Below are 22,249 nucleotides of genomic sequence, written 5' to 3'. Positions count from 1 at the left end.
TGTGCCACCATGCCTGGCTAATTTTTGTATTTTTTTTAGTAGAGATGGGGTTTTACCATGTTGGTCAGGCTGGTCTCGAACTCCTAACCTCAAGCAATCCACCCACCTCAGCCTCCCAAAGTGCTGGGATTATAGGCGTGAGATATTGTGCCCGGCCAGAACATACTCAATTCTTAATGACTAATTAGGTTCAATCATCCCCACAAAGAAAAAGCATCACAACATCACATTCTAAATGTCTACAAAACATATTATAAAGTTATGTTCTATTTTCTTTTTTTTTTTTTTTTTTGAGACAGAGTTTTGTTCTTGTTGCCCAGGCTGGAGTGCAATGGCGCGATCACGCCCAGCTAATTTTGTATTTTTAGTAGAGACGGGTTTCTCCATGTTGGTCAGGCTGGTCTCGAACACCTGACCTCAGGTCATCCGCCCGCCTCGGCCTCCCAAAGTCCTGGGATTACAGGCGTAAGCCACCACGCCTGGCTAAGTTATGTTCTATTTTCCAAACTCCAGGAGCAGGAGTAGTTTTTTCATAAGTCAACATCTCCACTAAGAAAGATATGGATGAAATAGTAAAATAATGTTTTTTAAATGGACAGAAATACCATTTTGGGTGAATAAACAGAATATCATAATTAATGCTTAAGCACAGACATTATTTCTACCCATTCTCTATTTAATATGAGTATAAATCAATACAAGGGACAAACCTTGCTGGCAGCATCATGAAGTTTCTCCTCAGTACTTTCCAAAGCTGATGTGATATATTCTTCTTTAACAAGTTGTAATTTAGTTTCTTGCAAATGTTTCTGAGTGGTTTCAAGTTCTTGTGTTTTATTTTGCAGGTCAGATTTACACTGGTCAAGTTCATTTTTATTATCCATAAACAACTCTGTAACCTAAATATAATGTAGAAATTAAAAAATGCTGATCTGGTTGGTAGGATATCTGGCTAGTTCATAAGATTAGAAAAATGAAACAAATTATTTCCATGCAAAAGCTGTAACAAGTTACCCAGTAGATTAACACAAACATGTCATCCGGTTTCTTTCTGCAATCTTACTCAACTCTTTGAGATTAAATAATAGGTTTGGGGTAGTACTATTAATTCTTCAGGTTCCTTCAACATTGCCATTGAATTTGAATAAAACAGTGTTAATGTGGCCCGGCAAGGTGATTCACGCCTGTAATTCCAGCACTTTGGGAGGCCAAGGCAGGAGGATCACTTGAGCCCCAGAGTTTGAGACCAGCCTAGGCAACATAGCAAGACTCCATCTCTACAAAAAAATAAAATAATTAGCCAGGTATGGTGGTGCATGCCTGAAGTCCAGCTACTCAGGAGGCTGAGGCAGGAGAGTTGCTTGAGACCAGAAGTTTGAGGCTGCAGTAAGATATGATTACGCCACTGCACTGTAGCCTGGGCATCAGAGCAAGACCCTGTCTCTAAAAAATAATTTAAAATGGCCAGGCATGGTGGCTCATGCCTGTAATCCCAGCACTTTGGAAGGCCGAGGCGGGTGGATCACGAGGTCAGGAGATAGAGACCATCCTGGCTAACACGGTGAAACCCTGTCTCTACTAAAAATACAAAAAATTAGCCGGGCGCGGTGGCGGGTGCCTGTAGTCCCAGCTAGTCGGGAGGCTGTGGCAGGAGAATGGCGTGAACCCGGGAGGCGGAGCTTGCAGTGAGCCAAGATCACGCCACACTCCAGCCTGGGTGACACAGTGAGACTCTGTCTCAAAAATAATAATAATTATTATTATTAATAAATAAAGGTATTAATATGAGAGTGGCCTGAAAGGTCAGGCCTCTTGCCTACCCTAGTTATATTACTTTTCTTTAATATCCAGTCTCTCCCAATATCTGTGTTCCTTCATCTGATAAACATGTTAACAAAAATGCTTCAGCATTCACTATTTTGTAGTTTTAATAACAAAATCAAACAATTCAGTTAATTTTTTGTAATGTTTCATTAATATAAGCTGTCAGCTTTTTTTATGTGATTGATGATAGTAAAAAATCATGATATAACTTACTTTCAGTATAAGGGTCAGCAAAATAAAATCTTTTTTTTTTTTTTTTTTTAAATAAAATCTTAAAGAAGGAGCTGGGTGCGGTAGCTCATGCCTGTAATCCGAGCATTTTGGGAGGCCGAGATGGGTGGATCATGAGGTCAGGAGTTCAAGACCAGCCTGGCCAGCATGGTGAAACCCTGTCTCTACTAAAAATACAAAAAAATTAGCCGGGCATGGTGGCACACGCCTGTAATCTCAGCTACTTGGGAGGCTGAGGCAGGAGAATCGCTTGACCCCAGGCAGCAGAGGTTACAGTGAGCTGAGATCACACCACTGCACTCCAGCCTGGGTGACAGAGCGAGACTCCATCTAAAAAATATATATATACATATATTGAAGGAAAAAATATTAGGTCTTTCACCTTCTAAAATTTTCTTTCAATATTTGCTTTTCACATAACAGTAAATATCATTTTAAATGCTTACCCTATTCAGCTCCTCCTCAACAGCACCAATTTTTTCAATCAATTCTACAATCTGCTCTTCTTGAACAGTTAATTTTCCACTCATGACTCTAAAATAAAGTTTAATATGAGTTTAACAGTTAATATTTTTTCTAACTCCTACAAAATGTATTCCAACACAATTGTGACAGCTACACAAACTCATTTCCAACATTTATCACCATGACTTGATACCCAAGTGTCACCTGATACCCAAGTGTCACTTAATACCTAAGTGTCAATAAGCAATAAATACAAATTACAAAGAACAAATTATATTCCTTGTCTTTGTTTTATAAATGAAATATTTTTCCCTTGCCCTAAATTCTGAAACTAAGAATCCCTACCTATGAGGGGAAAAGTATGTGTGTACCCAATTTGAGAAGCTAGAAAGCTAACAGAGGACTGACTGTAACTCAAAGTAGAGAGAAAAGGGAATACAACCTAAGTGTCTATAATCAGGGATACAGAATATAAATATGCCCCACAGAATGTTGGAAAAATGTGGGACTAGGCCGGGCACAGTGGCTCACGCCTATAATCCCAGCACTTTGGATGGCCAAGGTGGGCGGATCACGAGGTCAGGAGATCAAGACCATCCTGGCTAACACGGTGAAACCCCGTCACTACTAAAAATACAAAAAATTAGCCAGGCGTGGTGGTGGGCGCTGTAGTCCAAGCTACTAGGAAGGCTGAGGCAGGAGAATGGCGTGAACCCAGGAGGCGGAGCTTACAGTGAGCCGAGATCGTGCCACTGTACTCCAGCCTGGGCAACAGTGAGACTCCGTCTCAAAAAAAAAAAAAAAAAAGTAAGAAAAGAAAACGAAAAATGTGGGACTTGAAGGCATCAGGTATCTCAGAAGGAAGGGGTAAGATTAGGGGTTAAAAACTGAGACTTAAAGTATGTATACAGAGCAATCATACCCCCTGCTGCAGCAACATGCACACACACCAGCACAAACACCACCCTCACACCACCACATAACCCTCATGAGAACAAAGGATTACTCTCTAGAGCAGAGTTTCTCAGCCTCAGCACTAGTGGATCAAATAATTCTTCATTGTGGGGATGTCCTGTACATTTTAGGATGTTCAGTACCATCCAAGTCATGACAATAAAAAATGTCTCTGGACCCTGCCAAATGTCCTCTGGGGGACAAAATCACCCACCACCACCACTCCCCAAACACCACTTCCGCTGAGAGCCACTAGTCCTCAGGAATTGCAGCAGAATTTCCAGGTTCACTTTCACTAGACACCATGGATTGCAGAAGGTTTAGGGACTAGAAATGAGCATTTAGGTGTAAATCTGCATACTAAAATGATGGGATCCTCAGCCTCCTATACCCATTCTAATCAAAAAATGTCAGCAGCTAGAAAAATCTCCAAGCAAACTGGGTAAGTCTTCTCAGGAAAGACTGAGGCCTTGTCCAAAAGAAAAAAAATCCAACAAAGAATGATATCTGATGGAAGCCCAGACTTAAGACTGAGATCACCACTTTTTCATCTGCAGTGAACTCACAGATCCATAATCCTCACCCATGTACAAAGCTTCTAATCCATCTTAATTGCCAGCCAAGTCATTAGACATTTGAAGAAAATAAATACAAATGACAGATATCACAACAGGGAAAAAAAAAATCCCAAAGGAAAGAAAAACAGAAAAGAAAACATTAATAACATTAATAATGTTCCTGAGATAAGGAACAGATCTGTAAAATAAGAAGATGTTATAGTTTTCAAAAGGAGGGACAAAGATGGCAGAAAAGAGTTTTTAGAAACTAAAAATTTGACAGCAAAAATGAAATTCAACAAAAATATTAGAAGATGAAGTCAAAGTCAAAAGAAGTCATAAAAAGTAAAATAGAACAATGCTTTTCTCAAGCACAAAGCTCACAGGTCTTCCAAACCCACTTTAATGGGTCTCTGATTTCTTGAGTATTAGTAAGTTTCAGAAGTGAATGCCTGTATTTGCTCATCTAATTCTTTGATAACAACCAACAATTTTATATTTCACATTATGCTTAAATGACAAAGATTCTTCCGTGAATACAAATTCCCTTAACATATTAGCTAAAGATATTGTTGACTAAAGGAAAAGCTAGAAAAGAGCTGTAAGAGAAGAGTTAATTCTAATAGTCTTTTAATTAAATATAATAGCTTTTTATTAGAAATGGACCTTCTACGGCCGGGCGCGGTGGCTCACACCTGTAATCCCAGCACTTTGGGAGGCCGAGGCGGGAGGATCATGAGGTCAGCAAATCAAGACCATCCTGGCTAACACGGTGAAACCCCATCTCTACTAAAAATACAAAAACAAAATTAGCAGGGCATGGTGGCAGGCGCCTGTAGTCCCAGCTACTCAGGAGGCTGAGGCGAGAGAATGGCATGAACCCGGGAGGCGGAGCTTGCAGTGAGCCAAGATCGCGCCACTGCACTCCAGCCTGGGTGACAGAGCGAGACTCCGTCTCAAAAATAAAAAATAAAATAAAATAGAAATGGATCTTTTATGCAAAATGGGATTATTTGAAATGCTTTTCTTATAGTGAATGCCAAAGGGTAAGACAATATTGTTATTGTATGGATGACATGATTTTGATATGGTTTTAAAATGTCTATTAAGCTTGGCTTAAATAAAGCATTATCCTGTTTTAAATGTTGGCTGTAGTTTTTGTGATTCTTCTCTGACTGACACTGTACTAATTCCAAAAGTTTTTTCAGACAAAACTATCTCAGATTATGCTCATGTCTGTTAGAGAACAAACACTTAGGATTTTCACAAGGGTTTTTAGTTTTAGGTTTTACATTTAAGTTTTTAATCCATCTTGAGTTGATTTCTGTATACGGGCATTAAGGAAGGGGTTCAGTTTCAGTCTTCTGCATATGGCTAGCCAGTTATCCCAGCACCATTTATTGAACAGGCAGTTTTATCTCCATTGCATGTTCTGTCGAAGATCAGATGGCTGTAGGTGTGTACCTTTATTTCTGGGCTCTCTATTCGGTTTCACTGGTCTATGTGTCTGTTTTTGTACCAGTACCATGATGTTGTGGTTACTGTAGCACTGTAGTAGTCAGGTAATGCGATGCCTCCAGCTTTGTTCTTTTTGCCTAGGATTGTTTTGGCTATTTGGGCTCTTTTACACTTCCATGTGAATTTTATAATAGTTTCTTCCAATTCTGTGAAGAATGTCATTGGTAGTTTGAGAGGAACAGCATTCAGTCTGTAAATTGCTTTTGGTGGTATGGCCATTTTAACAATATTGATTCTTCTTATCCATGAGCATGGAATGTTTTTCCATTTGTTTGTGTCAACTCTGATTTCTTTCAGCAGTGTTTTACAATTCTTACCGTAGAGATCTTTCACCTCTCTGGTTAGTTGTATTCCTAGGTATTTTACTGTTTTTGTGGCTATTGTGAATGGGATTGCGTTCCTGTTTGGCACTCAGCTTGGACATTATTAGTATATAGGAATGCTACTGATTTTTGTACAACAATTGTGTATCCAGAAACTCTGCTTAAATTGTTTATCAGATCTAGGAGCTTATGGACAGAGACTATGGGGTTTTTCTAGGTATAAAATCATATAGGCCCGGCTGGGCACGGTGGCTAACACCTGTAATCCCAGCAGTTTGGGAAGCGGAGGTGGGCAGATCACTTGAGATCAGGAGTTCAAGACCAGCCTGGCCGACATGGTGAAACCCCATCTCTACTAAAAATACAAAAATTAGCCACGCGTAGTGGCAGGCGCCTGTAATCCCAGCTACTTAGGAGGCTGAGGCAGGAGAATTGCTTGAATGTGGGAGGCAGAGGATGCAGTGAGCCAAGATCATGCCACTGCACTCCAGCCTGGGCAAGAGAGCAAGACTTCATCTCAAAAAAAAACGGTGGTATAGGCCCTGACAAAGATTTCATGATGAAGATGCTAACAGCAATTGCAACAAACCAGAAATTAACAAATGGGAGGTAATTAAACTAAAGAGCTTCTGCATAACAAAAGAAACTATCACAGGGCATGGTGGCCTGTAATCCCAGCACTTTAGAAGGCTGAGGTGGGTGGATCACCTGAAGTCAGGAGTTTGAGACCAGCCTGGCCAACATGGTGAAACCACATCTCTACTAAAAATACAAAAATTAGCCGGGCATGATGGCAGGCACCTGTAATCCCAGCTACTTAGGAGGCTGAGGCAGGAGAATTGCTTGAACCTGGGGGGCAGAGTTTGCAGTGAGCCAAGATTGTGCCACTCTGGGCAAAAGAGCAAGACTCCATCTCAAAAAAAATAAATAAATAAAACACACACACAAAGAAATACTATTCGAGCCAGCAATCCCATTACTAGGTATATATCCAAAGGAATATAAATTGTTCTACCATAAAGACACATGCACACATATGTTCATCATAGCACTATTCATAACAGCAAAGACGTGGAATCAACCTAGTTATCCATCCACAGTAGACTGGATAAAGAAAATGTGGTACATATACACCATGGAATACTACACAGGCATAAAAAAGACAAGACGGCCAGGTGCAGTGGCTCATGCCTATAATCCCAGCACTTCAGGAGACTGAGGTGAGTTGATCACTTGAGGCCAGGAATTCAAAACCAGCCTGGCCAACATTGTGCATGGTGAAACCCCGTCTCTACTTAAAAAAAAAAAAAAAAAATTCGCTGGGCATGGTGGCAGGCGCCTGTAATCCCAGCAACTCAGGTGGCTGGGGTAGGAGAATCACTTGAACCTAGGAGGCAAAGGTTGCAGTGAGCCAAGATCACACCACTGCACTCCAGCCTGGGTGACAGAGCAAGACTGTCTCAAAAGAAAAAAAGAACGAGATCATGTCCTTTGCAGCAACATGGATGGAGCTGGATGCTGGATGCCATTGTCCTAAACAAACTGACACAGGAACAGAAAACCAAACACTGAATGTTTTCACTTATAAGTAGGAGCTAAACCCTGAGTACACATGGACACGAAGAAGGGAACAATAGTCTCCTAGGCCTCTTTGAGGGTGGAGGGTAAGAGGAAAGTAAGGATTGAAAACCTATCCATCAGGTTCTATGATTATTATCTGGGTGACAAAATAATATATACACCAACTCCTGTTACATGCAATCTATCTATAGAACAAACCTGCACATGTACCCATGAAACTAAAATAAAAGTTAAAAAACACCATATTTTAAATCATGGGATTAAACAAACGAAAACTAAAGTTACTTCTTAAGTTCAAAAATAAAATCAGAAAGATGAAAGCCAGTAATCGATATCATTTCTAAAGATTACAGGCCAGGACTGAGTGCCTCACCAATTACTTTTTACTTCTAAAGCATCAAAAAAAGAACACCTCCTTTAGTGGTGGTAAACTGTTATCTAACCCACAATCTTACATTGTTCTGATTCTAGGGCATCTTACTCCACATTCATGGAGTACATTATGACAGCTGGAAACAACACAGAAAAAAGTAAGTTTATTAAATGATTTATATACTATTAGCGCGTTAACATCTATTAAAAAGTTCAGTAAAAGATTATACTAAAATGCTTCTGGTTATTATTAATTAGGTCTAATATCTTTTATCACTATTAACTTTTAAAAAATGCTCTGTGAAAGTCTTGCTTCCTACTATCTTCAAGGATAAACACAATCAAGAATTTTCAAGTTATAGTCCTTAGCATCCCTCTTGCCTTCTTCCCCTTGTTTTCTCTGTTATTATTGTTGTTTTATATAATGGGCCTCAATAAAAGCTTTCCTTTGAACAACTACTCCAGGGCTTTAAAAAGTGAACAGATTAGTGGTTGCCAGGGGTTAGGAATCATGAAAAAGATGGACTGAGTGCGACTATAGTGAATTAGCAAGAGAGTTCCTTGTGATGATAGGATAGCCTGTATCTTGATTGCAGTGGTGGTTACACAAATCTATACAAGTGACAAAATGGCACAGAAGTATATACACATGTTGATATGGTCTGGCTCTCTGTCCCCACCAAAATCTCATGTTGAATTATAATCCCATGTTGGAGGAGAGGCCTGGTGGGAGATAACTGAATGATAAAGATGGACTTCCCCCTTGCTATTCTCATGATAGCGAATGAGTTCTCACAAGATCTGGTTGTTCAGAAGTGTGCAGCGCTCTCCTCTTCACTTTCTCTCTCCTGCCGCCATGTGAAGATGTGCTTGCTTCCCCTTAGCCCTTCTACCAGGATTGTCAGTTTCCTGAGGCCTCCCCAGCCATGCCTCCTGTAGAGTCTGTTCAACTGTGAGCCAATTAAACCTCTTTTCTTTACAAATTACCCAGTCTCCGTGGTTCTTTATAGTAGTATAAGAACAAACTAATATACATATTGTATCAAGGTCAATTTCCCAGCTTTGGTATTGTACTATAATTGTTATTTATTTTATTGTTTTCTTTTTTTTTTTTTTTTTTTTTTGAGATGAAGTCTCACTCTTCTTCCCCAGGCTGGAGTGCAATGGTGCTATCTCAGCTCACTGCAACCTCTGCCTCCCAGGTTCAAGCGATTCTCCTGCCTCAGCCTCCCAAGTAGCTGGGATTACAGGCCTGCCACCACGCCCGGCTAACTTTTGTATTTTTAGTGGAGACAGGGTTTCACCATGTTGGCCAGGCTGGTCTCGAACTCCTGACCTCAGGTGATCCACCCGCCTCAGCCTCCCAAAGTGCTGGGATTACAGGCATGAGCTATGGCGCCCAGTCTATTTTTTATTTATCTTTTTTTTTTTTGAGACAGAATTTTGCTCTCATTGCCCAGGCTGGAGTGCAATGGCGCTATCTCGGCTCACCACAACCTCTGCCTCCCAGGTTCAAGCAATTCTCCTGCCTCAGCCTCTGGAGCAGCTGTGATTACAGGCATGTACCACCACACCCGGCTAATTTTATGTTTTTAGTAGAGATTGGGTTTCTCCATGTTGGTCAGACTGATCTCAAACTCCCAACCTCAGGTGATCCGCCTGCCTTGGCCTCCCAAAGTGCTAGAATTCACAGGCATGAGCCACCACACCCAGCCTTGTACTATAATTATATAAGAGATAACCACTGAGGAAGACTGGGTGAAGAATACATGAAACTTCTCTTGTACTCTTCTTGAAACTTCATATGAATTAATGATTTAAAAACTAAAAGTAAAGATTTTATAAAGTGTTTGATAGCTACTTGTTAATGTCAAAACAAAATAGAAGCCTAGGCAGCATGGCGACACCTTGTCTCTACAAAAAATTGCAAAAATTAACTGAGTGTGGTGGCTCATGCCTGTAACCCCAGCTACTTGGGAGGCTGAGGCAGGGGGATCACTTGAGCCCAGGAGATTGAGGATATAGCAAGCCAAGATTGTGCCACTGCACTCCAGTCTGGGTGAGAGTGCACACTCACCCTGTCTCAAAAAAAAACACACACACACACACACAAAATGAAGTATTTATCGGCACTTGATATAAAGATTTTATTTACTGCTACGTAAGTTTTACTTCAAATAGCCTGTTATCAGAAATGCTTATTCTTGGAAATTAACTCCATAGCCAAGGGCTTACCTAAAATTTTCTTCAGAAATGTACACTCCATTTTTCTCACGAGCTGCAGCAAGATCTCGTTTTAAACGCTCTATCTCCTCCGTATACTCCTACACAAGAGGAATGTTGAAGGTGTCAGTTTAGTACTTTTTTCATTCAGTTTGGGAAGGATATGCATCAAATAAAAAGTAAAGTTAGCCTTTTTATGTCTTTTAAAACATAAAGAAGCATGATAAAAAGTTATAACCATACTTGTTAATCAATATTAATTTGTATAGAAATAAAGTCTTTCAAAGCTCCTTTTTAAATGCACTCATTCTAAAAATATGGACTTCCCAAGAAAAACCACAACCTCCAGTACCCAGGTTGGTAGCAGTATTTCAAACTAAAATGAACCAGGATTCCTTAGAAAAGCATCTGATTCCAGGACTGAGGTAGGAAATACTCAAGATGAACACAGAACATCTTGTCAAATAAGGCAAGGAAAGAAGCTAAACAAAGACTACTAGGCTAATCAAAAGGACTCAAGAAACCACCTGAAGAGATAACCCCTTAATATAGATTGGCTCTGTCTCCCCACCCAAATTTCATCTTGTAGCTCCCATAATTCCCACTTGTTGTGGGAGGGACCCGGTGGGAGATGATTGAATTGTAGGGGCAGATCTTTCCCATGCCGTTCTCATGACAGTGAATAGGTCTCACAAGATCTGATGGTTTTATTTATTTATTTATTTATTTATTTTTTTGAGACAGAGTCTCGCTCTGTCTCCCAGGCTGGAGTGCAGTGGCCCGATCTCGGCTCACTACAACCTCCGCCTCCTGGGTTCAAGCGATTCTCCTGCTCAGCCTCCCAAGTAGCTGGGACTACAGGCGTCCACCACCACTCCCGGCTAATTTTTGTATTTTTAGTAGAGACGGGGTTTGACCATATTGGCCAGGCTGGTCTCGAACTCCTGACCTTGTGATCCGCCCGTCTTGGCCTCCCAAAGTGCTGGGATTACAGGCTTGAGCCACTGCACCCGGCCCTGATGGTTTTAAAAATGGGAGTTTCTCCACACAAGCGCTCTCTCTTTGCCTGCTGCCACCCACGTAAGATGTGACTTGCTCCTCCTTGCCTTCCACTATGATTATGAGGGCTCCCCGGCCATGTGGAACTATAAGTCCAATAAACCTCTTTCTTTTGTAAATTGCCCAATCTTGGGTATGTCTTCAGCAGCATGAAAACAGACTAACATACCCCTGGCCAAAGATGAGTCAATCTGAGCATCAGTGAGGAGAAAAACTACAGTCAGTTAACACAAACAATTTAAATATATGAGATTATAATGACACTAAGAAACCTAGGAAACCAACTCATTATTCTCAAAATTGGCAAATAAAGGAAATTATCAAGCATGTGTCCTGCCTTTCCTATAAGAACTATACCTCTAAGTAGATGAGAGAAATAACCTCTTAATAGAAGCACAGGTTGAACATCCCTAATCTGAAAACCTGAAACCCAAAAGTTTGGGTCCAAAAGACCCAAACTTTTTGAGCACCGACATGACACCAGAAATTGAAAATTTTGCACCTGATCTGATGTGACAGGTCACAGTTAAAACACTGTCTCATACACAAAATTATTCAAAATATTGCATAAAATTACTTGCAGGCTACGTATATATGGTTCTATGAAACAAAAATGAATTTCATATTTAGACTTGGGTCCCATCCCCAATATACCTTATTATGTATACGCAAATATTCCAAAATCCAAAATATCTGAAATCCAAAACACTTCTGGTCCCATGCATTTCAGATAAGGGATATTCAACCTGAGGTTCAGCAATCAATTAAGAAAGAATAATTGAATTCAAATATTACCATATTGCAACCTTAGAAAACTATTGACCAAGTCCCTGAATATTGTCATTGCCCATAAAAAAGACAAAGAACCGGCCGGGCGCGGTGGCTCACACCTGTAATCCCAACACTTTGGGAGGCCGAGGCGGGCGGATCACAAGGTCAGGAGATCAAGACCATCCTGGCTAACACGGTGAAACCCCATCTCTACTAAAATACAAAAATTTAGCCGGGCATGGTGGCGGGTGCCTGTAGTCCCAGCTACTGGGGAGGCTGAGGCAGGAGAATGGCGTGAACCTGGGAGGCAGAGCTTGCAGTGAGCCGAGATGGTGCCACTGCACTCCAGCCTGGGCAACAGAGCGAGACTCCGTCTCAAAAAAAAAAAAAAGAGAACCAGAGATTATATACTTCTAAATGGAAGAAGACACTACTGCTTATGAATTAGTTTTGCCAAAAATAAATAAGACAAAACTTGAATTTAATTAAGCCTCAAGATTCAGCTTCCAATTTACAGAAAATACAAAGAACAGAGGAACACGTCAAAAGATACTACGGTAAAACTCTACAGGACAAACATACAGATATTTCCACAAATAAATTATAAGAGGAAATAAATATATATATATATACATATATATGTTACCTATACATGTGTATGTTATATACATATCAATATGCAATATATGTATATGCTATATATACATAAATATATAAACATCAAATAAGCATGTTAAAAAGATGCTCAACATCATTAGCCTTTAGAAAAATTCAAGTTAAAAACCACAATGAGATATCTATTACCTACCACACCTATCAGAATGACTAAAATAAAAAAGTTACAACACTAAATGCTGGTGAGGATATGAAGAAACTAGATCACTCATACATTATAAAATGATATAGCCAATTTGAAAAACAGGCAGTTCCCTAAAATAGTAAACATTCAATTATTATACAACCCAGCAATTGCACTCTTGGGCAATTATCCAAGAGAAATAAAAATGTATGTTTACATAAATACCTATAAATGAATGTCAATAGCAGTTTTGTTTGTAATAGCAAAAAAACTGCAATCAGCTCATATGTCATTCAATAAGTGAATAGTTACAAAAACTGTATGGTACACACTCACCATGGACTACTACTTATTACTAAAAAAAAAGATCTGCTGGGTGCAGTGGCTCATGCCTATAACCCCAGCACTTTGGGAGGCCAAGGTAGGTGGATCACAAGGTCAACAGTTTGAGACCAGCCTGGCGAACATGGTGAAACCCTGTCTCTACTAAAAATGCAGAAAATTATCTGGACATGGTGGCAAACACCTGTAATCCCAGCTACTTGGGAGAGTGAGGCAGGAGAATCGCTTGAACCTGGGAGGCAGAGGTTGCAGTGAGCTGAGGTCGCACCACTGCACTCCAGCCGGGGCAACAGAGTGAGACTCCGTCTCAAAATAAATAAATAAATAAATAAATAAATAAATAAATAAATAAATAAGGCAATCTCAGACCTTTACATAATATATGATTCTAATCAATAACAGTCTTGAAATGATAGAGGACAGATTATTGGGTGCACTCCAGCCTGGGCAACAGAGTAAGACTCCATCTCAAAATAAATAAATAAATAAATAAATAGGGCAATCTCAGACCTTTACATAATGTATGATTCCAATCAATAACAGTCTTGAAATTATAGAGGACAGATTATTGGGTACCAGGAAAGGAGGGAGATGGTGGGAAGAAAAGTGGTAACAAAAGGGCAATATGAGGGGTCCTTGTGGTGATGGAACTGTTCAGTATCTTGATTGTGGTAGTGAATACACGAACCTATACATGTGACAATACTGTCTAGACTTAAATACACATACACACACACGTAAGGAAAATTGGGAAAGATCCGTGGATTGTTATTAATATCAATATCCCTGTGGTAATATTCTATAGTTCAAGAAAATGTACAAAGGATTTCTCTGTATTATTACTTTTTTTTTTTTTTTTGAGACAGAGCCTCACTCTGTCTCCCATGCTGGAGTGCAGTGGCGCGATCTCAGCTCACTGCAACCTCTGTCTCCTGGGTTCAAGTAAATCTCCTGTCTCAGCCTCCTGAGTAACTGGGATTACAGGCAGGCGCCGCTACGCCCAGCTAATTTTTGTATTTTTAGTAGAGATAAGGGTTTCACTATGTTGGCCAGGCTAGTCCCAAACTCCTGATCTAAAGCAATCCGCCTACCTCGGTCTCCCAAAGTGCTGGGATTACAGGCATGAGCCATTGTGCCTGGCCTGTTTTCTCTGTATTATTTCTTATAACTGCATGTGAATCTATAATTATCTCAATAATAAAAACTTTATTTAAAAAAAAAACCAAGGAAAGGAAAAAGTAAAGCCAGACTGGGAGGAAATATTTGCAAATCATATCTCATTAAGGGCCTGCATCTAGACTACATGAACTTCTTACAACTTAATAAGAAGACAAACCAATTAAAATTGGGGAAAGCATTTGAATAGACATTTCACCAAAAAAGATAAACAAATAGATAATAAGCACAAGAAAAGACGTTCAACGTCATTAGGGAAATGCTAATTAAAACCATACTGGAGCCAGGTGTATTGGCTCACGCCTGTGATCCCAGCACTTTGGGAGGCTGAGGCAGGCGGATCACAAGGTCAGGAGTTCAAGACCAGCCTGGCCAACATGTTGAAACCCCATCTCTACTAAAAGTACAAAAATGAGCTGGGCGCGGTGGTGCACACCGGTAGTCCCAGCTACTCGGAAGACTGAGGTCGAAGAATCGCTTGAATCTGGGAGGCAGAGGTTGCAGTGAGTCAAGATCGTTCCACTGCACTCCAGCCTGGGTGAAAGAGCGAGACTTCATCTCAAAAAAAAAAAAAAAAGAAAACAAAAACAAAACAAGTGTTGAAAAGGAGGTGGAGAAATTGCAGACCTCATAAACTGCTGTAGGAAATACAAAGTGGTAGAGCTACTTGGAAAAGTTTCTTAAGCATAAACTTACTATACAACCCAGAAATTAAATCCCTAGATATCTACCCAAGAGAAAAGAAAACACATCAACACAAAAGACATGTAGAGAAATGTTCACAATGGCATTATTGGAAATGATCCAAATGTCATATTATCAGCATATAATTGAATACTATTCAGCAATAAAAAGAAATAAACTACTGATACATGTTATAAATGGAATCCCAAATGTTATGCTAGGCAAAAGAAACTTGATGCAAAAGACCAAATACTACATGATTCCATTTATAGGAAATTTCCAGAAAAGGCAAATCTATAGACAGAAAGCAGTTCAGTGGCCACATGATTGTAAAGGAGCAAAGGGAAATTGGATAGTGATACAAATTTTCTAAAACTAGATCGTGGTTATATTCCACAACTCTGTAAATGCACTATAAATCATTGAATTGTATGCTTACATTAGGGGGTGGGTGTTATGGCATGTAAATTATACCTCAAAAATGCAAATAAATAAATTTTGTAAATGTAAATAAATGAAAATTTTGTTAAGAGTACCAACTCAGTTGATAAAGTTGGTAAAGTCAACATATTAGCATTAGAAAAAAATATGTTAACACGTAAGATATTTAGTTTAAATCACTATATAAAAAGCCTTCCATGGGCAATTTACAAATGTTGTTTAACAATTATCTCCCACTTAAGTTTCTTATTTTCACATTTGTCAAGCAAGATTACATTATGCTCCAAAATTCACAGTTACCTTAATAAGAGCTTTTTTGGTGAGTTTCTGATTCACTTCAGGCTTATTCAATATGTTCTTTGCTCTATGAGCATATTCCAATGTACTCAGCGTTTCCTGTCATAGAAAGGAAAGATCAATTAGTGAAGATATTGTGAGAATAATGTAGTTCTGTTATCTAAAATATGTTATATAATAACTTAAAGTAATATTTCATAGTTGTATCTAATTTTAAAATCTAGTCATTAAGACCACTATGCCCAACCTTTAAAAAGGAAGCTGTTCAATCCTTTTTTCCCTTCTCTTCAATTTTCATAGTCTTGACCCTTAGGATAATTTCCTTTAGACTATTCTTAAACTCAATGATGGCTCACATTTGTAATCCCAGCACTTTGGAGGCCAAGGCATGAGGGTCACTTGAGTCCAGGAGTTCGAGACAAGCCTTGGCAACATAGGGAGACCCTGTTTCTACAATAAATAGATAAATATTAGTTGGGCATGGTAGCATGTGCCTATAGTCCCACCTACTTGGGAGTCTGAGGTGGGAGGATCACTTAAGCCCAGGAGGTTGAGATTGCAGTGACTGTGCCATTGCACTCCAGCCTAGGCAACAGGTTTGTTTGTCTCAAACAAACAAAAAAACAAAAACAAAAAACCACAAAGCTCAATGAATCTACCAACTGATGAATAAACAAAATGTCCCATATCAGCCGGGCACAGTGGCTCACGTCTGTAATCCCAGCACTTTGGAAGGCCAAGGCAGGTGGATCATGAGGTCAAGAGTTCGAGACCAGCCTGGCCAACATGGTGAAACCCTGTCTCTGCTAAAAATACAAAAATTAGCTAGGCGTGGTGGCAGGCGCCTGTAATCCCAGCTACTCGGGAGGGTGAGGCAGGAGAATCACTTGAACCCGGGAGGCAAAGGTTGCAGTGAGCCAAGACCATACCATTGCACTCCATACTATAGAATATTATTCACCCATTAAAAGGAATAAAGTATTGCTGCTACAATACAGATGAACCTTGAAAACATTATGCTAAGTGAAAGAAGCCAGTCACAAAAAAACCACATATTACATAATTCCATTTATATGAAATATCCAGAACAGGCAAATCCATAGATGCAAAAAGCAGTAGTGTCCTAGAGCTGGGAGTGGGGCAAATGGAAAAGTAATTTCAATGGGTACAGGCCTTCTTTCTGGGGTTACGAAAATGTTCAAAACTTAGATTTCGGTGACGGTTGGACAGCTCTGTTAATATACTAAAATTATTAAATTAATATACTTTAAATCGGTGAATTTTATGATATGTGAATTAAATCTCAATAAAGTTCTTTTTTAATGAAGGGGAAGTTGGAGACCTTAAAGAAGGTTTTTTGTTTTTTTGAGACAAAGTCTCGCTCTGTCACCCAGGCTTGAGTGCAGTGGCTCAATCTCAGCTCACTGCAACCCCTACTTCCTGGGTTCAAGCAACTCTCCTGCCTCAGCCTCCTGAGTAGTTGGGATTACAGGCGTGCACCACCACGCCCAGCTAATTTTTTTTGTGTTTTTTAGTAGAGACGGGGTTTCACCATGTTGCTCAGGCTGGTCTTGAACTCCTGAGCTAAGATGATCCACTCACCTCAGCCTCCCAAAGTGCTGGGATTACAGGTGTAAGCCACCGTGCCCGGCCTAAAAAAGCTTTTTAAAATCCATTTAGGTCAAGCGAGGTGGCCCATGCCTAAATCGCAGCACTTCAGGAGGCTGAGGTAGGAGGATCCCTTGAGCCCAGGAGTTCAAGATCAGCCTAGGAAACATAGTGAGACCTCCGTCTCTATTTAAAACAAAACAAAACAAAACAAAACTTAGCCAGGCCTGGTGGCTCACACTTGTAGTACTAGCTACTCAGGAGGCTGTGGTTGGGGGAATCACTTGAGTCCAGGAATTTAAGTTGCAGTGAGCCATGATCATGCTACTGTACTGCAACCTTGGCAACAGCATGAGACTCTACTTCTAAAAATAAATAAATAAATAAACAAATAAAATTTCCACTTAAGGCAGATGATAGCAATAAAATAAGACTACATTTTACCATCTTTGTTATTTCTCTTGGTTTTTCTCTCTGTTCTCACACATCCAACGCCATCTTCAGTGTTCTCTAAGCAGCCTTACCACACTAGCGAGCATTCACTTTACCTGCTCCTAAGTCCTCAATTAAATCTCCATATACCACCCACTGCTAATGACCACAGCAATTTTCTTTGAAGACTGTGTGGAAAAGCCATTGAGAAACTGGCTTTTTAAGGTTAAAAACTCTGCCAGGAAGGAAAAAGATAACTTCTTCAGGAGTGTCCTCCTGTATATGTTCATATGCAATGTCCAGATTGTTTTACATTATAGCATAGAATGAAGCAAGGTAGGCCGGGCGCGGTGGCATACGCCTGTAATCGCAGAACTTTGGGAGACAAAGGCGGGCGGTTCACCTGAGGTCAGGAGTTTGAGACCAGCCTGGTCAACAAGGTGAAACCACATCTCTACTAAAAATACAAAAATTAGCTGGGTGTGGTGGCAGGCGCCTGTAATCCCAGCTACTTGGGAGGCTGAGGCAGGAAAATCGTTTGAACCCAGGAGGTGGAGGTTGCAGTGAGCTGAGATCTCGTCATCGCACTCCAGCCTGGGGGATAAGAGCGGGATTCATCTCAAAAAAAAAAAAAGAATGAAGCTACTAAATGAACTTTTTTTATTCCACCATATATATATATATTTTATATATATATATATATATATTTTTTTGAGATGGGGTCTCCCTCTGCCACCCAGGCTGGAGTGTAGTGGCATGATCTCAGTTCAGTGCAACTTCCGCCTCCCAGGCTTAAGTGATTCTCCCACCTCAGCCCCATAAGTAGGTGGGACCACAGGTGTGCACCACCAAACCCACCTAATTTTTTGTATTTTTGGTAGAGACAGGGTTTCGGCAGGTTGCCCAGGCTGGTCTCGAACTCCTAAGCTCAAGTGATCCACCCACCTCGGACTTCCAAAGTGCTGGGTTTACAGGTATGAGTCACTATGTCCAGCCTAGTAAATAAACTTTTAAAATATATAATAGCTAAATAAGAATTACAGCTACTACACTCGCAGCTTGCTTTCAAAGGGCTTACCTCAAGATTGAGAGATGCAGGAGAAATTGTTGCAATTATAGATGTTCTTGTACGCCCTCCAAGAGAATCCTGGAGGATTCTAGTTAGTTTAGATTCTCGATAAGGAACATGAGGTGTTCTTTCTACAAGGGCGGTAATAACCCTTCCCAAAGTCAACAGGGATTGATTTATATTTCCAGCTTCCCGAGCTCTCTTATCAACAGCTCCAGAACGGCCGATGTTTTCACTTCCTGCAAGATCAACCTTTAATTTCAAAAATAAAAATAAAAAGTGAGTCTATTGGATTTGGATTCAAAGACTTTCATTCTTATAGTATACATAATGTATTAAATAGCCAGCAAAATAATTTTTCTGTAATTAATAAATTTGTTCTCCCACTACAAAGCTAATCACCCAGTGACCACAAAAACTGTCTCAAGGGCAAAATTTCAAGCTGCTCTATAAGGTGTTTAAGAGTGAAACAGTAGTATTAAGGTGGATGCTTACCAAGTTCAACTTTCCAATTTTAACAAGCTCTTCTCCATCAATCGTAGTTTCTTTCATATGTATTGTAACAGAGAAAACTGAGTGGGAACGACTAGAAAACAATATCAAGTTGCCCAGTCATTATAATGTAAAACAGCATTTCCTGCTTCTGAAATACTGAAAACAGGAAAGGAAGATCTAAATCCACATGGGTAGAGAAAGATAACATCAGACAGGAGATATCAAGAATATTCTGGAAGATAGGAGATGGATAGAACAGTGATTAGGATTTTGTTTTCTCCTACCTACTGCCTGCAAAAGCGGCATCAATAAGAAGCTATCTGAAAAAAAACTCCAAAAGACTTAGAATCCTGAGGCACCTCTGAAAGCTGGATGTGGATGGGGTCGAAACATTTGCCTGGTATGTCAAGAAGAGATGGCTTGCAATCAATCTGCTATTCATAAGAACCATTTGAAGTATGTCATTACCATAAATTCAAATGGTACCAGGCAAGGCATTAGTTTACTCTTCCACCTCCCCATCCATGTCAGCTGTTGTGTACATGCACAAGTACACTTCTCTGCTTTGAGACTGTCATCAGAAATAGGTGACTCCTATCCCCTAACAGCAGAAATAGTAAACAGCATGATTACTAAAACACTACAAGATAATCACTGCTAGATTATAAAATGTTCAAAAGTCTACCTTATGCTAAATACTGATATTCAGGCCAGGGGTGGTAGCTCATGCCTGTAATCCCAACACTTTGGGAGGCCAAGGTAGGAGGGTCACTTCAACCCAGGAGTTCGAAACCAGCCTGGGCAACATAGTGGGACTGCCATCTCTACAAAAAAATTTCAAAATTAGCTGGGCATAGTGGTATGCTCCTACAGTTACAGCTACCCTAGAGGCTCGGGTGGGAGGATCACTTTAGCCCAGGAGGTCAAGGCTGCAGTAAGTCATGACTGAGTCACTGCACTCTAGCCTGGGTGACAAAGTAAGATGTTGTCTTGGGAAAAAAAACAACAAGCAAAAAAACAAACAAAAAAAACCAAATACTCTGCTTTTATCTTAGGGGAAAAAAAATTATACAGATGACCAAAGACATTCTTTTTGTATCCAATGGCAGTTGGTGAACATTATCATGTTTGTTAATATCATTGACAGTTGACAGAGAATCTGGTAAGTTTCAATTTTCTTCTTTGTACTTTCATGTTACTTAAACAAAAAATTAAGTATCTTTTTTTTTTTTTTTGAAACTTATTGCCCAGGCTAGACTTATTGCAATGGCTCGATCTCAGCTCACTGCAACTTCTGCCTCCTGGGTTCAAGCAGTTCTCCTGACTCAGCCTACCAAGTATCTGGGATTACAGGCACACGCCACCACGCCCAGCTAGTTTTTGTAATTTTAGTAGAGACGGGGTTTCACCACATTGGCCAGGCTGGTCTCGAACTCCGGACCTCAAGTGATCCTCCCGCCTTGGCCTCCCAAAGTGCTGGGATTACAGGCGTGAGCCATAGCGCCCAGCCAAGTAGCATTTTTATAAAAATTATTTAAATTATTTAAAATTACAGAAAAGGAGGAAGATCCAAGGAAAAGCATAAATGCAAACTATAGATCTGAATTATAATATTCATCTCCACCAGGCTTGGTGCCTCAAGCCTGTAATCATTTTGGGAGGCCGAGGCGGGCAGATCACGAGGTCAGGAGATCAAGACCATCCTGACTAACACAGTCAAACCCCGTCTCTACTAAAAAATACAAAAAATTAGCTGGGCGTAGTGGTGGGCGCCTGTTGTCCCAGCTACTCGGGAGGCTGAGGCAGGAGAATAGCATGAACCCGGGAGGCGGAGCTTGCAGTGAGCCGAGATCGCGTCACTTCACTCCAGCCTGGGGGACAGAGAGAGACTTTGTCTCAAAAAAAAAAAAAAAAACATAATAATAATAATAATAATAATAATAGGTCGGGCGCGGTGGCTCAAGCCTGTAATCCCAGCACTTTGGGAGGCCGAGGTGGGCGGATCATGAGGTCAGGAGATCGAGACCATCCTGGCTAACACGGTGAAACCCCGTCTCTATCTCTACTAAAAAATACAAAAAAAACTAACCGGGCGAGGTGGCAGGCGCCTGTAGTCCCAGCTACTCGGGAGGCTGAGGCAGGAGAATGGCGTAAACCGGGGAGGCGGAGCTTGCAGTGAGCTGAGAGCAAGACTCCGTCTCAAATAATAATAATAATAATAATATTCATCTCATATTTTTCGACCATTATCTACCCATTCCTAATCCAGATTAGGCAATTAATACAAATAAGCATTGGAGTTAGCTCTAATTTGGGAAAACTGAATTAGCTTCTCCTCTTTGTCACATACATTCATAAAAAGTGACCTTTATACAAGTCTACATATAAGAAAAAAGGAAAAATAGAAATTTTATACTTTAGTGAAATGTACCTAAAGAAATTTTAACGGCCGGGCGCGGTGGCTCAAGCCTGTAATCCCAGCACTTTGGGAGGCCGAGGCGGGCGGATCACAAGGTCAGGAGATCGAGACCACGGTGAAACCCCGTCTCTACTAAAAATACAAAAAATTAGCCGGGCGCGGTGGCGGGCGCCTGTAGTCCCAGCTACTCAGGAGGCTGAGGCAGGAGAATGGCGGGAACCCGGGAGGCGGAGCTTGCAGTGAGCCGAGATCGCGCCACTGCACTCCAGCCTGGGCAACAGCGTGAGACTCCGTCTCAAAAAAAAAAAAAAAAAGAAATTTTAACTAGTCTTCAGTTCAGTTCTCAAAATTCTACATGAAATTAAGTCATAAATCAACCACAGAATAAAATTTCCATTTTATTGGAAAGCCATTAAGTGAAAATTTAATTAAAATTTTGAAATCATCCAAAATTCCATGATCTTAATCACTTTTTTTTTTTTTTTTTTGAGACGGAGTCTCCCTCTGTCGCCCAGGCCGGAGTGCAGTGGCCAGATCTCAGCTCACTGCAAGCTCCGCCTCCCGGGTTCACGCCATTCTCCTGCCTCAGCCTCCCAAGTAGCTGGGACT

At 40.4% G+C, this 22,249-nt stretch overlaps 1 protein-coding gene across 1 annotated transcript in view; it reads right to left on the bottom strand.

Annotated features, from left to right (window-relative positions):
• KIF11 (kinesin family member 11) overlaps nt 1–22,249 on the bottom strand; it is a 65,286-nt gene that overhangs the window by 26,829 nt on the left and 16,208 nt on the right. Inside the window, exons 7-12 of the mRNA XM_005565954.5 lie at nt 19,222–19,312; nt 18,736–18,978; nt 15,621–15,716; nt 10,061–10,149; nt 2,502–2,589; nt 711–899 (exon numbers count right to left, since the gene is read on the bottom strand). Of these exons, the coding sequence (XP_005566011.2) occupies nt 711–899; nt 2,502–2,589; nt 10,061–10,149; nt 15,621–15,716; nt 18,736–18,978; nt 19,222–19,312 (796 nt within the window). The remainder of the gene's footprint in view (nt 1–710; nt 900–2,501; nt 2,590–10,060; nt 10,150–15,620; nt 15,717–18,735; nt 18,979–19,221; nt 19,313–22,249) is intronic.

Source organism: Macaca fascicularis, chromosome 9 (genome assembly GCF_037993035.2).
Source record: "Macaca fascicularis isolate 582-1 chromosome 9, T2T-MFA8v1.1".
NCBI classification, from domain to species: Eukaryota; Metazoa; Chordata; class Mammalia; order Primates; family Cercopithecidae; genus Macaca; species Macaca fascicularis.
Note: the sequence above shows the minus strand (reverse complement) of the source record. Positions and strands in the feature narration are given on the sequence as shown.